Genomic DNA, 16,823 nt, shown 5'->3' on the forward strand with positions numbered 1-16,823 from the left:
GTCCCCCCTCGTCTTATATAGCGGTCATTGGCAGAATGTAAATCGCTGTCTGGCAACAATGTGCAAGCGCAGTCCGTCGCCATCGCCATTCGTGTCGGACTGCTCTCTCGCACTATCAGGCCTTTATTTGATTTCGCTTTTCTCTAGTTTTTCGTCTTTTACTCGTTTATTGTGCGTGCGTGCGTACATTTCTGTACGTCTCTGTTCCGAGATGAGTGGCGACAGTCGGCGCCAGTTCACCGCGGCGTTTAAGCTGACGGCGATTGAGTCACCGAGCAGAATGGGAATATGGTGGCGCAACGCCAGTTAGGCATTTTGGAGAAAAGTGTGCAGTACTGGCGGAGCCAGAAAGCTTAGCTGTGCGCGTGCAACCCCCGAAACCGATCGTTCCGTGGACGTCAAGCGGTGCACCCCGAGTTGGAGAACAAAGTGGCGGACTTCGTCCGGGAACTTCGCTCACGATCGCTCCGGAAGCCATGCGCGGACGGGCTCCGCGAACTGTACAATGAGTGGATAGCCGGCGACAACAAAAAGACCTATACGGGCCGGTTGCGACCGTGTCAAGCTGGGTGTCCTTCTCTGGGCAGTCGCTGCCCGACGACATGGTTACTCGAGCGTTCAGGAAGTGCTCCATCAGCAACGCGCCTGATGGCATGGAAGATGGCAGTGCGAAGCAGTCATCCTTGGACGACTCTGAGAGCTCGGACGAATGACTTCGGCAGGCATAGTGAGTGGCAGTGACGGACGGGCGTCGAAAATAAATATAGACATTGTGAGTGCGCTTCTATGCCGAATTATTTTTTTTTGTGAACTTTTCCCACCTCAAGGTAGGGGGTCGACCTATATACCGGGTCGACCTATAATCCGGTTTATACGGTACTAGATCGATCCTTATCAATCAGGCTACTAGACTATACCCCGATTTTTCAGGCAGAATTATTGGCGATAATGCTAGCCCTTAACAACCTACAGCATAGATTTGCGCGGGCGATTATCCTTTCGGATTCTCTCTCCGTGTGCACCGCTCTAACAAATGATAAAGATTCTTCCCTTCTCCGGTCATTCCGTTCATTCGTTACTTACCAGCTTCGTGAGATCCGGTTAGTGTGGGCCCCTGGTCACGCAGGGATACTCTTCAATGAGCTGGCAGACCAACTAGCCAATTTGGCTCTCGGGGGTCCTGCCATCGTGAATTGCCCAATTGACAGTTTTCTTTTGGGGGCGAGGTTCAGGCGCCTTCAAGATTTACAAATTAATTGGCAGGATGCCCTTCGATCATGCTCCGACTATATTCACCTCTCTCACTCATGGAAGCCTAAATTCTGCGAATCTCTTAAATGTGAGTTGGCAATCACAAAATTCGCTGCAGAATCCCCCAACTAAATTTTTCTCTACACAAAGCTGGCCAGGCTTTATCTTCTCATTGCCCTTTCTGCAAGGGCCCCGAAACTATAGAACACTTTCTTTTAAATTGCCGCAGCTTTTCCTCGATGTCATATACGCACCTTGAATACACGTTTAATCGGCTGAATCTCCCTTTATCTTTAACAGTTATTCTTTCCCTGTGTGCTTCCGTCGTAAGATATTGCCATAGAGATGTTGTGATCGCCTTTCACTCCTTTATTGCGGCAACAGGCCGGATGCACTGCTTGACAGCTATGTCTTCATTCGCCATTTTTTTCTTCCTGGCAATCCTGTTCTATCCAAAGATTTCTTTTTCTTCTCTTAATATTTTCCCCCTACTTCACTTTTTTTCTCTCTAAAATAATCCGGGTCACAGCCTAATCATTATAGGCAGCTTCTTGGTCAATCCCCCGCGTGGGTACGTGCCATGACTTAAGGATCCAACCAACCAACCAACCATCTTTAATGCATCCTATTCTTTATTCACAACAGATCTTCAACAAGCGGAGGCGGACCTTCAACGGAAGATCCAGGCGATCAAAGATGAATACCAAGAACCCATCAAAACGCGACGACGCCGAATACGGGAGTTACAAACAAGAATCAAGGAACAAGAACAGGTGGAGTGGCTTCGAACGACTCAATCTCTTCGTCACTCATTCCGAAAGCCAACAGGGGGCACTCATCGCCGCAAGATTAAAAAAACCCGTCGTTACTTGAAGGTCCGTCTAGTGATGACCGCGGACTGCCGAGATGGATGAAACCTTTCATCGAGCAGATACAGGAGCAGCCGCTACAGCTCCAGCAAACACAGCAACTGCTAATGCAGCAGCAACAACTACTGCAGTAACTACAGCCAATGGTAGCCAATTTCCAGTCGATGCAGCAGCATGGCCAAGTTCTCAGCCAGTAACAGCCGCTTGCAGGACACTATCGCCGATGGTATGTCGCCTCCTCCACCAATACTTCCTATGCCAGACTCACCAACCCCCGACGTGCTTCAGTGGAATTGTCGCTCTCTCCAAGTGTGCACTTCGGCGCTTAATGAACTTTTCCAGACTTTTGGGTGCCCATCTCTCCTGCTTCTGCAGGAAACGCGCAGGTAAAGTCCTGGAATCCGTGGAATCCGTGGAACCCAGCATTCAGCATAAAATCGCGGGGCTAGACGCTCATCATGTTCAGGCACAGTGCGCGGTGTTCGTCCGCAAAGGCATAATCCACACCTGTATAGACACCTCTGTCTTTTGTGACTCGCTGCAGGAGGTTGTGGCAGTGAGGTGCCTCATCCCGTCTCACTCACGACGGCTTGTGGCGGTTTCCCACTACGCAAGGCCAGCCACTAATGGCTACCGCCAAGGGAGACGACCCTATGAGCAGCAGCAAGACTACATGTGAATTCGCCGACTCCAGGCAGCACACCCACAGGATGACTTCCTAGTATGGGGTGATTTTAACGCACAACACCCAGCCTGGGGTTACACCTATGAGAAAAGCAGGGGAACAGCACTTTTAGAGATGATGGCAAGCTGCGGAATGGAGTTGGTCAGTGACCTCGACTATTCTACCCGGTACGGCCTCCACGGAGGGCTGCGCTGTATGACCCCAGACCTCACATGGACGTCTAGCCGCTCGCTGGTGAGAGAGTGGAGGACAAACCCCGACCCTCTAGGCTCTGACCACTATCCTATCTGGATTGAGCTGACCCCAAATGGTCGAAAACGCGACTTGCGGAGAAGGACGAGGAGCGGGGACTGGGACAAGTTCAAGACGCTACTCCGTCAATACGAAGACAACCGGCCTGTCACTGAGGTACTACAGAAGGCAGTAGCCCTTGCCACACGCACCTTGGATATCGACCTAGAGCTTCCTACCCCGGATAAGCACCTTGCCAACCAGTGGGCAGCACGGAAACGTCTCCAAAAAATTTTCATTCGGAATGGAAAGAGACATAAGACCTTATCCGTCTAAGATGCAAAACATCCGAAGCTAGGTGCTACGCCAAACACTGCCTCTTGATAGGTGGCAAACCCCTGTGCATCCTTCGGTGAGAAGACGGGTGCACGTCAACTGTGGCCAACATTTCGAACTATGTACTGCAAGTCCAAAGCCAAGAACACAGGTCCCAACGTTCGCATGAAACTCGACATGGACCCGGCGACGTATGAACAGAACCTGGCAGCCACCTTGTTTCCCGAAGCCACGTACGGCAGCGAAGAGGGCGAAGACTCTATTTGACCCAATGCCCGTTGCTTCCGAGGAAGGCCCAGACTCGCTGTTTACCCTTGCAGAGCTCGCAGCGGCCTTCGAGTCAGTTAATGCAAGAAGTGCACGAGGCAAGGACGGAATCACCTGGACGATGCTTCACAACCTGGATGAACGACAAAACAAAAAATTGCTGGACGAGCTCAACTTGGTCTGGACAAGCTGCCTCTGACAACTGGCGCAACTCTGTAGTGCACGCTATTCCAAAACCAGGGACGCCTTCTGAGAGACCAGGCAACTTGCGACCCATCTCACTCACGTCTACTCCGTTCAAACTGCTGGAAAAAAGGGTGCTTAGTAGACTGAACCACCATTTTGAATACGTGAAACCAGATTTATTTGACCATGGCCAGACTGGGTTTCGCAAGGGACTGTGCACCTATGCCAGCATACACCTGATAAAGGCAGCTTTTAAGCGTAGACACGGGCGACTCCGCCAGGTTCCTGGGCTTTTGGTGGCTGTCGATCTTCAGAAAGCTTTCGATACGGTCAGACACGACTACCTGCTTGAGGCTCTGGTACAATTTCGTACAACATTTCTTGAGACGTCGAACCTTCGAGTTTGCGGCTTCAACAGGTGCCAGCTCGCCCAAGGTATTTATTGCTGCCGCAGTTGGAGTACCTCAAGGAGCTATTATATCGCCTACCCTCTTCAACATTGCGATGGCTAAGACCGCCCGGGCACTTAGGAAGATACCGGGTCTCGGCTCGACTGCCTACGCCGATTATGTCACCATCTGGGCCATTCCGCAGCAGTGTACCACCACCGAAGTTACCGTGACTGCTGTTCATACAGGCCTCGACACACTCTCAGAGTACCTAAGACCAACGAGCATGCAAGTGTCTCCAACCAAGACGCAGTGTCTGGTCATTCGGGGCTCAGAAGCTGAGCGTGCCCAGGCTCACCTTACCCTGAATGGAAATGCCATATCGCGACCGACAGATGGCTAGACTCGAATACTGGGCATTCCCTTCCACGAGAATGGCACTCCTAACGAATGGCTATCACCGCTCCGAAAGTCGTGGAAGTCAATACTACACGTAGTACAGAGGATCGGCAGCCGCTTGCGAACTGCGAACGCTCGTCACCACGTCCTCACAACTAAAGCGTGCTACGGAGCCATGGCTATTGTCCTAACCAAGGCACAAATGCAAAAGCTAGAGCTCTTGCACCGAGACTCCCTCCGGGTGGTCACCGGCCTCCCACGTCACGCAAAAGTTGAGGACCTACATAGGTACGCGTGACCGCCTTCCTTGCCGGCCACGCTCGCTGCGAGAAGAGACAGCAATGCCTCGAGGCGAACCTTCACGAACGCTGGCAGGTATATCATACGCCTTGCTGATGAATGGGTCCGTCCCGAGATACCCTCATTACCGCTTACGACCCCATCATGGGTGGACACGCTCGTCACTCGGCCAAAACCACTGCCACAAAGACGCAACAAGGAGCGCCACAGAAAGTAACGGGGGGCTTGTGCACGCAACACCAACGACCCCGAGCTTCAGGCAACTACTGAGTACACACGGGAGGCCACCCTTGCAGTGGTCACACCCTTTGGGCCATACAGAGGGTCACAGGCCTACAAATATCACGAGCCTACAAGCACACAACTAGAACTCCATGCGTAGTGGATGGCGACTCTCGTGGTACGCACCAAGGCGGCGCGCTATCTGTGGACGGCCCGACAAAAAAAGCACCGTAATGGGCGACAACACAGAAGCCATCAAATGGCTTCAAGGACCAAGCATCGATGGTTCCGTGTGCCACCTTATTAAGAAGGAGTGCAGAGCACTAAAAGACAACCACAACATCCAGGTATGCATCGACTGGGTGCCGGGACACGCGGGTAGCCTCGGAAACGAGGTTGCTCACGCGAAGTCGAGCGCGCAAACCTCTACGCTCCACTCGCTTCCCGAACACCCGGTGCCACCACTCATTGACGTCGACCCGGCCAGCCTTGTCGAATAAGATAGAAAACGAAGGAAGACAAACCTGAGAGACATGAACCCCCAAAATGAGCACCCTCTTCCAAAGGGCGTACCTAGAGGGGCTCAAGTTCTGACCAACAAGGCCCGAATAGGAGCCGCCCTTACCGAGGATGTGCTGCACAAGTGGCGCTCCTACGTCAAAGGGGCGGCACGTAGCAATCCAGACAGACGCAATGGCTCCGCCGCTCTCATCAACCCACCGTACCCCTGCCCGTACTGCAAGGACTCCACAGTCAAGCAGGACATTCGACACCTCCTGTGGGACTGGGGGGGCCTCCGTGAACTCCGAGCCCGACACGCCCAACAGGCGCCATGATACAAGTGGACTACGCCAAGGAATCCTAACCATGCCAAGGGGAGATTGCTTTCCCTTTGGTTGTTCGCCAAGGGGTCAGGCGTAGCACGAAGGATTTAGGGCCTAGAGGAGCCCTGCACCTCCTTCCAAACACCAGCCCCCCCTTCTTAGGCCACTGGCCACCGCTTTTCTTCATAAAGATTATACATACATACATTTACAACACCCCCCTCCCCCGCTCCGACCAGGAAGGTTGTGGGACTGGCCTTTAGGTTAAGCCTTTGCACAGGGCGCCCATTTTCTTTCTTCCCCGTGGTCAGCCGGAGTTAAGTGTAGCTGGATTTTTGACATAGTCGTTGGTAGCGTGTAAGACGTAGGTGGGGCACCATCATGCACGGCAGAAGCCTACCGCGGCGGTCACGCCAGTCTGCTCGTGCGTAGTGACCCAACGGCGGAGGACGCGAAGAGGAGCGCGAGCAGTGGCACCTTTTTTTTCGATGAGCGTGACGAGCATCAAGAACACAACCGGAGTCGTCGTCTGCCACCCGTCCGCCATCTACACCACTGCTGCCAGTGTAATCATCCTTGTCTAGCTCATCTCCTCTGGACAATGGCGCAGAGAAAATCCACGGGTATTTAATAATGGCACGACTGTGTATCACTACTGTAGACGCAATGCGACCGTTGCAGTTCGTACTTCGAGGGGAAATTTGCTTCACCGGCCCCATTTCTCGCACTTCCGGCCTATCTGGGGGAGGAAGACCCCCAGCCTCACTCTTCCCGCCGTTCGCTTTGTGATAGCCGCCGGGTCTTACGGGCGTTCATGTAGCAGGGATGGCTGTATGCGCGTGATTGCGAGCACGTGCCTGTTGTGGCGATGGTGGGGCCGTGGCGCGCAAAAACAGAGGCGTATTGCATATGCACTATTCTAATCTTAAGGGGGAGGCACAAGGTTCGGATCTGACATGGCCGCCGCAGCTTCAAAATTGGCGGAGTATTTCATCCGGGCATGTTTCCCCAGACGCGATGAAATATCTGGCGTCTATAGGTGGGATTCGCTCTTTGTGAGCCACTACGTGACGCAGCGACTGACTGTTCAATGTCTTTCGGGGTGGCGTGTGAGGATTCGGCTTCTTTTGGCAGGGCGTGTCGGAATATAACTTTTTTGGAGCGGCTTTACATTGGCGGTTTAGTGGTCTTTAGCAGCGCCATACAACCAAGCTCTGAGGGTCGTGTGAGCACTATACGACATCTTGAGTTGGCGAAGAAGGTCGTTGTGCTTGCTCTCTATAAGTTCACTGAGATCTGTGACCTGTTGTGGACCCAGACACGCTTTGCGAGGCCATCGGCTTACGAAAATGCAAGGAACACTTCCACCGCATCCTCACTCGGTGTATTTGTCTTGTTGTCGTTCGAAAGCAGGATTCTCCAGCCGTTAGTGAGGAGAGTGAAGCTTGTGCTGGGCAGACAAATTGGGGCAATTATCTGATTTTGATCGATATCCTCTGGTTGCGTTGTAGCCGGCTATATGAGAGGAGACTCGTCGGTAGTAGCGATGCAAGCAGAAACGCCGGGTTGCAACACAATGAAAGCACTAATGTTGAACGCGTGTTTAACCAGCGAAGTATTCTCGAGATATCCTTGGCGTGTCTCTGACCAAACCATGGAAGAACACCAAAGTGAATGCTTTGCGGTACGATGGAAAACCCGTTGGCTGTCCATTGTCACTCACCTAAGTTGTCCGGACGGTTCCCCCGGAAATCAAATGCATAGCAGCAAAGACAACCAGATGGTGTAAAAACGCGCGTTCCGGAGGGGCGCATTTGGTCATCGAAGAGTTGCGCTACAGTAATGTCATGCTTCAACTTTTAGCCCTTCAGTTTACCTTCTATTGCATCGTCAAGGGCCCGGAGCTCGATGTGCTCGTAAAGGACAAGGTCGAGCTTAGCGCGAAGATCGAGCTTTGGTTTCGCGTGTTTAAAGGAAGATAAGACTTTCCAAGGCAAATAAATACCACCGGTTTAAGATACATAAATAAATAAAAATGTCGCAGGCCATCTCCTCTAACTTGAAACCCTGGGGAGGGACGAAGCATCCAGTATAGAAATGTATTCTTGGCGCCTTGGCGTTTTTTCCAACGGAGATGAAACCGTTGAGGGGTAAAGATATACAGCTGTGCTGTAAAAGTCTCTTGTTTTTGAAGCACGAAGCTCTCTAGCGCGAAGCGTAAACGAGTGTCCCGTTGTTTTTTAGTACACGTTATGAAGCGCTTTAGCGCGAGGCGTAAACAAGTGTCCTGGTGTTTTTTAGTACCCGTTACGTTCTAGCGCGAGGCGTAAACGAGTTTTCCGGTGTTTTAGTACCTTGAATAAACGAGACGACAATTACGATGACGACCGAAAACGTTACCAGCCTCAGCCCGTAAGGGGCTTCGCCACAGATAAAACAAACTTGGGTTGTGTTCATGGCCATTTTTAACTTCCGACTTTTGGTGATGTCTCTTCAATCCCTGCAACGTTGTACACGCAGATATTGCGTTTCTTTTTCTGTAAATCAATTTTTACAACTCCGCGAATTTCATGCGGTCTTTTGTTCCTGAACTTTTAGATTCCTTTGATTTTCAATAAGCTGCTTGCTTAGTTTTCTCAGACGTTTTAGCAGTTAGTTTTTCAGGTCCTGTCCTCCTACGGGTACTCCTGAATATTTGATTATGTCGCTTAGTTCTTTCTCGTTGGCGGCAACCACCAATTCATTGCGTTTGGTGTCTTGTTCGAAGCTCCTGATCAATGTATTTTGTGGATCTTACGTTTGGTTTCCTTCTTTTCCCTAGTTTTTTCCATTAATCTACTTACACATAGCCCCATTCTGCGTCTATCTAATCTGTAATCATTGTACTTGGACGTGTATAGCACCCCAGCAACCTCCGCAATGCTTCTGTTGAGGCTTATGACCAACTGAGCAAAGTTTTTTTGGTCTTCATGGCGCCTTTCCCGCCTTGAAGCTCTTCTAAATGCACAGCTAAACTACCATCGCTTGGCAGAGTCTTAATATTAGGCGCTGCCAGGTCCAAGTTCCGGAGGCGTGTTGCCCGGATCTGGAGATTCTGAGTACTCTCTGCTATATCGCTGACTTGACCGCTACTTTTGTTTCAGTTTCGGTTTATTGTTGCTTATGAAGCGTTATCGAGCATAAATAACTCGAGGAGGTCCCATAGTCATAGGCTGAGGAGGGACCTATTACCAATAGGTACAAACAAACAGTGCACTTAACGCGGCTTACAGCAGCAACATTCCTAAAAAACACAAAGGAAGAACGTGTTTACACAAACAAGTCAAATATTGTCAATACCAATCAAAATTATTGCACAAAAAAGGTATATAAAACGGATATTCATCCACATTCAACATACAAGTATATAATAACACTCGTTATGCCAAAATGATCCGGTGAAGCTGCCTCTTAAATAAATGGATTGAAGGAGATGTTTTAATGATATCGCCAAAACGTTGGTAGTTAATTGGCCGTATTTAGTCCCAGGCTTTAGTAAAACATAGTTATTTTGCTGTAAGAATGTAGTTGCAGTGAAATGCGGGGTTTGGTCTTTAGATATTACCGGAATAGGTAAATTCCCTTGAAAGAATTTATAAGACGCAAGGAATATTTATTTAAATCCCCCATTGACAAAATATGAAATCTGCAAAGTAATGTCTACGCATTACATAAAAAATAGCTTTAAGTGATTATTCTTAATGCTTGGTTTTGCGAGGGCTGTGAAGGTGCCAAATGAGTCTGATATGTGTAGCCCCATGAAGAAATGCAATATGAGATATAGCTGTGAAGGAAGACGTACTACAGTGAAATTATCATGCGTTCATTAAAACAGGGTCGCACTCTACTTAGTATTCTCAGAGAATTCTCCGCTTAACGGGTTAATAAAATGTGATTTGTTAATTTCAAACGACTGTTGGCTTCGACGCCACGAAATGTGGCGTGGTCAATAGCGTGAGGCAAATTCTGACCAACGATTATTGACGGCTTTCCCGGGACAGTCTTAATTAAGCGAACATAAAAAAAATCACAGTATGATTTAGCGTAGTTAATTGTGAGCATAATATCACTGCACCAAATAAAGATTTTAGCGGTGTCAGCATTTAGGTGAGATATTAGCGAATCGATACATGTATTAGGAGAATAAAGTGTCGTACGTTATCAGCATATTATTATTAATATTATTATTATTATTTTAACATACTGCTAATCCCATTTGGGATTTTTGCAGGAGGGGCAATACATCGTTGCAAATACACAAATTTCAAGCACGGTTTTCGTTCATACAGGACGAGAACAGTATAGAAATCTGAGAGAGGTTTTCTACATGACAAGCGAAGGTTGCATATTACATACGAAATCTGAAATCTCATGCATCAAACATGCATGAGATGCATCTTGCATCAATTGAGTCATGCATCAATTGAGTCAGTGTCATGCATTCCCGGTCTGAGCGAGCATATTGCGGTCTTGTTTTCACTTCCAATTGCTTTAACTTCGCGAAGCCCCTCGAAAAAAATTAATACGGGACATTACATTGCCGACTTTTCCACGATTAACTCCGACCTTAGTAAATGTTTAGTCTCCCAAACAGTTAACCGAAAATATAGGGGATATATAATATGAAAGGCTACAAACGCGCCTTATATCCTTGACTCATTCAAACTACGTCAAGAAGCTGCTGATACAACGCATTCACTACCACCAACTCCCCAAACACTAAACGTTAACGCAATACACCCACCCCCTATGCGACGCATTTACTCGAGTCCCCCTCGCGGGGAGATAGGCCCTTTTTTAGCTTGGTTGGGAGTTTCTTGTGGGCGCACGTCACGACGAAACCGTTGGCTGGTGGAGGTACAAAGAATGGAGGAAAGAAAAGCTTAGATGAGGCCCTAACATCACTTCCACTGTATCCGGAAACGCCATCTGGGTAGAGGACGCCCTTGTTTGCTTGTATTTTGCGGGCAAGCATCGCCTCCTCGGCCTTCGATCGCTCAACTTATAGTGAACTATAACTCCACTGTTGTCTGCTTCGTCTGTGACCGCCGACTATTGGCTACCGGCTGGACCACGCAGTCACGAACAGCCTCGGTGGGTTGGCTTTAGGTGCCGTAGCTCGAACGCGTTTGCTATCGGCCTACACTGGCCGCAGAAAATTTGCGTCACTTCTTCTACACTTCTCGCAATGCGCCGGCGGCTAGCGGGAGTCTCCTGCACTTCCTTTCCTCCATGGTACAAAGCTATGTTTTAATAACCAGCTACCCGGGATCCTGACAACATGCCTGCCAGTCTTAAGGCTACTAATAACATATCAAGTCAATTTTTTCGGATAAGTTTCATCCAGTCGATTTACGAAGGTTCAATTCCAGATGGCTGGAAACTTGGGAAGGTTGTACGGGTTTTTAAGTCAGACAATCGATCTGACCCATCCAAGTATCAGTCTATTTCACTAACCTGTATCGCTTGCAAACTTCTGGAACATATAATATATTCGCATGTAACTCGCCACCTCGATGAACACTCCTTTTTTCATAAGCACTGTTTTTCTTTCGGGGCTTTCATGTCGAACACAACTTTTTTAATTCACAACTGATCTTCATCTGAACCTTGATTCAGGATTTCAGACTGACCTTATTTTCATCGACTTTTTAAATACCTTCGATCTTGTCCCTCACCAAGGACTTATCACCAAGCTTCTTGCCTCTCCCTCGATGCGCTGACCTTATCATGAACGAAATGCTTCCTTTTTGGCTGGTGTGAATTCATTGTAATTGGTGGTGCCCGTCCCGAGACTACTCAAGTAATCGCTGGTACGCCTCATAGCTCGGTTGTGGGTTCGCTTCTCTTGTTGATCTGCCTAAATGACCTTCCTTGTGATTTTTCATTAACGCTTCGTCTTTTTGCGGATGATTACGTCATCTATTGTCTTGCATCAACCAGCGAAGATCAACCTATGCAATAGCAAGATTTACACACAATTCATAGCTGGTGCGCACAGTGGAATGCGAGGTCGAATATTTCCAAGTGCTAGTTCAGGCCTGTGTCTTGACAACACACTAATCTACCGCACTCATTAAAGTCAACAAATTTATCGCAAGTTAATGTATACCGCTACCATGAAGTTTTAATTACAAGCTGACTATCCTGGACCGGGCATACTGCAAAACTAACTGCCGATGTCTCGAAAACAATTGGCTATCTGAGAAGGTCATCGTCGTTACCACCTGCAATCATTTGAAAAATGGCCTTTTAACTTTTGTTCCCACTAAAATGAAATACGCATCTGTCGTTTGGAGCCCTCATAAGATTTACCTAATTAACATGCTTGAATCCGTTCAAACTTGGGCCGCAAGATTCACCTCAAAATATGACAGATGTGCTAGTATCAGACACTTAAAACCCTCATCGGTTGCTCGGTTTTGTCAGCTCGACGCCAAATTGCTCGCCTTTGTCTTTTTTACAAACTGTACTGCAACGTTCCTCACCTACATGGATCACATTTACTACCGTACTTCCGCCCATCTCGTCGCTTATTAATTCCATAGGTATTCAGCGCCTGTTTGGCTCTACTGACGCTTTTAACAAATCATTACAGCCTACGGCTACTGAAGAGTACAGCGGATTGACGGATCCTATTGTCAGTGTGCAGGTTCCCTTTAAGTTTAAGGATTTATTACTAGCCACCCTTGACTGGTAATCGCTGTTTTTTTTTCGTTGTTTGTTCCCTGCTGCATGCATGTTTGGATATCGAATTGACTGTTACCCACTTCGTTTCACGTGTTTTGTGTTCCTTTTTGTTGTTTGCTGCTACGTGTATGTCTTGGTAATTCAAAAACTGTTCCCATGGATTGCATTTCATTGCCATTCCTAATTTGATTCTTCCCGTATGTCCTACCCGGAGAGGCGCCCTTAAGGGTAAGAAATTATGATGATGAAGACAGTCAAGGTCGGATACGAAACGTTTTACCGATCCAAACTGCTGCAGCGGTGCTCCTAAACTTGATGAGCTAAAAATGCTGAAAATAACCGAGTGCCTGGTACAAACGCCCAATATTTTGCTCAAAAAGGAAAATACTAATTACAGGCTCTTTAATTTGAGAAATATTACCGAGAAAGGGTGCAGGTGGCTCCTGCCATGAACCAAGAGAAAACGAAAATATTATTTATTTATGCGGGACGTTAACATTAAGTAATATCTACGCGGCACCGCGTTGCCGCATATGTATTGTGGCAGGAATTCATAATCTGATTTTCACGTCAAGCGTTGGTAATCATATCAAACAAGTAAGCAGGCACCTTTAGAATACCAATCGCTGCACTCCAGTAAGCTTCAGTGGTAAATATCTTACGCGCGAGTGTAGATGGGACCAAAATTATGTTTAATCGTCCCCCATTGTACCTATCCAACAACCTGCCCCACGCTACAGGAACATCTTGGCCCACTACAAGCCCGAATTGCGAGTTTTCCCCAGTCCCCTCCCCTACGACACGAGAGATGAAACCAACGCTTTCAGACGGCTTGAAACCAACACTCATTCAAACCGCACCCTTCCTATCCAACCGAGTACCAATACTATGAGGTAAGGGAGTGTCAGGAAAAGCAAGCATCGTATCTGCAACCCATTTAAAACCCCTGCATTCAGCACTGCGCGTGCACTGACACGTGCTGCCAGCTACAGCCAGGATCCTGTTCTAGGCATCCCCTCCACCGGTTGAGTTCTTTAACAGCACCTGTTATTCATCAAAGTTTTTTTTTTCATTTATTCATTCTACAACGGGCATGTGCCTGATCAAGTCATGTACTTGCCAGTTATATTGCGCACATTCCTGACTTGAATTCCGCACAACCCAATTTCTCTGTTGTCAAAAGGAAGCCTGTTACAATAAAACACGTGTTTCTAGGCACGTTTATCAAGCTAGCGCATGACAAAACCCCTCCAAAACAAAACAAAACATCTGAGTATCCATGACAGGAAATTTGGAGGCAGCTTTGAGCATCATTATTTGACAGCACAGGAAATTACTTGCATCAAGTGAGCAGTTAAGAAGCAGACTAGTGCTCCGTTCTCAGTAAGGCCTTTCGAGATTGCATCGAGGGAAAACGTAAAATTGCAGCTGACCAATTCAAGTTAGTGTTCGTTAATAGAAGACATAATGTCTTCATGGCATGATACTGTTTAATACTGTTGTGTGCGCTCCCCTTTTTTGTACTGTAGCGGCTAGCAAGCCATTAGCCCCCACAGTAATGTCAACATTCTAAGAGAACGGGTTAAAAGAAATATTACCGAGGAAAAGTTTTTCTCCACCACGAGTTCGTCAGGGATAAGTTGGTGGTGTAGCCTCGGAGAGTCAATCGCCTGTTTTATAGTCTGTCCCATCCATATTGCGCGTATTGTCACCTGTGTAGCAAAGGAAATAATTTTGCTCATATAGGGTATTTTTGTAGTGCAAAAATCGCTACCATGCACAAAATTCAGCAGAATTTCGAGCTGCGGGTACCGGTTGCCGTCGTCAGAAAAAAAGAGTGACGTCAGGCCTAACATCCGGCCCTCTGCTGCATACCCTAAATTTGCTGCCGTTATTCGAGCAAAGTTAAACAAACCCACAATGTTGCACACATATTCGCGCAGCGGGGGATTGGTATGCGCGTTATAATCAGGAATGTAGGGTACTGCACCGCACGTTGCTACCGCCACTGATGGTGCATGCACCAATAAATACACGAACCAATTAAACAATTACTTAAACCACACGCTCTGGGAACGTTGACCTCAAGAAGTATGAGCCGGTACCTTGAATACAGTACACTAACTTCTGAAACCTAACACTTCGTTACGTACCAACGGAGTAGCACCTATCCGGAATGGGGTATTCGTCAACGCTTTGTAAGCAAGAATGTATGCTACTTTCGTTTGATGATCCGGCATGATTCAAGGCAAAAGCATGTCAATTTTTACGTATTTTTACGTTTTTATGTATTCCGACTTAGCGGCGGATGAAATGAAAGTGCCGTGGACCTTGAGCTTAATCGCGAACTTCCATGGATTATGTCCTGCATAGCTTTCTACTCCGTCTCATCTTTCATTTCTCTCCTCTCCAGCCGCCGCTTTGTCCTCTGCACAATCGCTTCGCCTCTCTCCTCACTGGCATCTCCCCTTGTTTCTCAGCGGTCAGAGGGGCAATGTGCCGGTGTTCATGTCTCCCACTCAGCCACGAATCGCCAACGAAGTTAGGCTGACAAGCTTAGGCTTCTACACGTGTTTCTCGTGATCGCTAAACATGTGTGCCATGATTCGCCCTGGCCAGCGGGAATCGCGGCAGTGAGGTGCGGTACAATATTTATTTTAATGGGGCGTAATTGCAGCACGCACTGCATTATTTTTTTCGCATTTACTTTTTGTACAGGATCGTGAAGCTGGGCGAGTCGGTAAGGATCCATGATTAAAACAGCGGAAGGAACAGGTCCCCGTATACCCAGGTACCTGGATCAACGCACACGAGAAGTTGCGGAGGTGTTCACAATCTATAAAATGAAGGACTCGTGCGAAAGCGTGCCGTCAATGGCGCTGCATGCAAAAGAGATGTTATTTGGGCGGCGTGGCTGCGGTGGGTGACACCACTGTTTATTAATCTTTTTATAACCTTTGTTTGCCTTTCTTGTTTTGTTTGTGCTCTTGCTTTTTCATGTATATTTCGCCGGGTCTTTCAATAAAATTTAGTCCTTAGTTGGCGCCCGTCCTTGTCAGTTTTTCTCGTCCTGTCCCTTGCGCTGTTTCAATCATGGGTTACATTTTGTAGAGGTTTTACAACCCTGCAAAGCATTAGTTTGTAGTTTACAGCGAAGTTTTTTGCAAATCCGTCGCTCTAAACTGTATTTATTCGTGTAATTATTGTTGTTCGGATTTTACGACGCTCAAATTATGCGACGCTTTTTCATGGTTCCAAGAAAGTCGTAAAGGCGGGTTTCTTCTGTACATAATTTTCTCCGTCTTCCAATGCTTGCCCGTCTTCGACGACAATACTGTTGCCAGAGCCTCGAATACATTACATCCGGTGCGCAATCTTTAATCATTGATTTTTTGATTGATTGATTGATTGATTGATTGATTGATTGATTGTAGTGTTTAACGCGCCGAAGCAACGCAGGCGATGAGGCGCGCCGTAGTGGAGGGCTCCCAGGTGGTCGAAATTAATCAATTTCGACCACCTGGGGATCTTTAACGTGCGCCGAAATATAGCAAACACGGGCGTTTTTGCTTTTCGCCTCCATCAGAAAACCGGCCGCCCGGCCGGGAATCGAACCCGCGACCTCGTGCTCAGCAGAGCAACGCCTTAGCCAGTGAGCCACCGCGGCGGATACTCTTTAATCACGTTACTTTTACTGTATCATGATAGCGTACTAGAATGTAAAGGTGCGTTGTCTGCGGTCGGTAGAACGGGTCCCTTTGCGATGATAATTTCTAATTAGGAACACCAATGGTGAGCAACGCCCCTGGTGACTGCTGCTCACTGGTCGGATTCGCAAGTTTTGGCTGTTGCAATCTATATTTTGTTTGGACGGGAAGAGTTTAATTTTTCTAATTTATGGCATCCCATTTGAAAAGTCTGTTAATTAACTGCGGCATTTTAAATCTTGGGCTAAAAAAATTGCCTGTAGCTCTGGCTGCAAGAGGAGTTCGCCGAAGAAGTCCTGATGCAACCGGCGCCACGTAAAAATTTTGCACTGCAAACAGAACCCGCCCTCAGCGTGAACTCTCTCCTCGGATGATCACACCTCTAGCTTGTAGTACTGTTATAATAGCGACAATCCGTGCATTGGAAA

At 47.8% G+C, this 16,823-nt stretch overlaps 1 protein-coding gene across 1 annotated transcript in view; it reads right to left on the minus strand.

The window, feature by feature from the left end:
• Window positions 1-16,823, minus strand: part of LOC144146156 (scoloptoxin SSD14-like) — a 116,220-nt gene that overhangs the window by 12,759 nt on the left and 86,638 nt on the right. The window contains exon 11 of the mRNA XM_077678122.1: window positions 14,287-14,400. Within this exon, the coding sequence (XP_077534248.1) occupies window positions 14,287-14,400 (114 nt within the window). The remainder of the gene's footprint in view (window positions 1-14,286; window positions 14,401-16,823) is intronic.

Source organism: Haemaphysalis longicornis, unplaced genomic scaffold (assembly GCF_048455015.1).
Source record: "Haemaphysalis longicornis isolate Haplotype H1 unplaced genomic scaffold, Haemaphysalis longicornis Haplotype H1 scaffold_7, whole genome shotgun sequence".
Taxonomy (NCBI): domain Eukaryota; kingdom Metazoa; phylum Arthropoda; class Arachnida; order Ixodida; family Ixodidae; genus Haemaphysalis; species Haemaphysalis longicornis.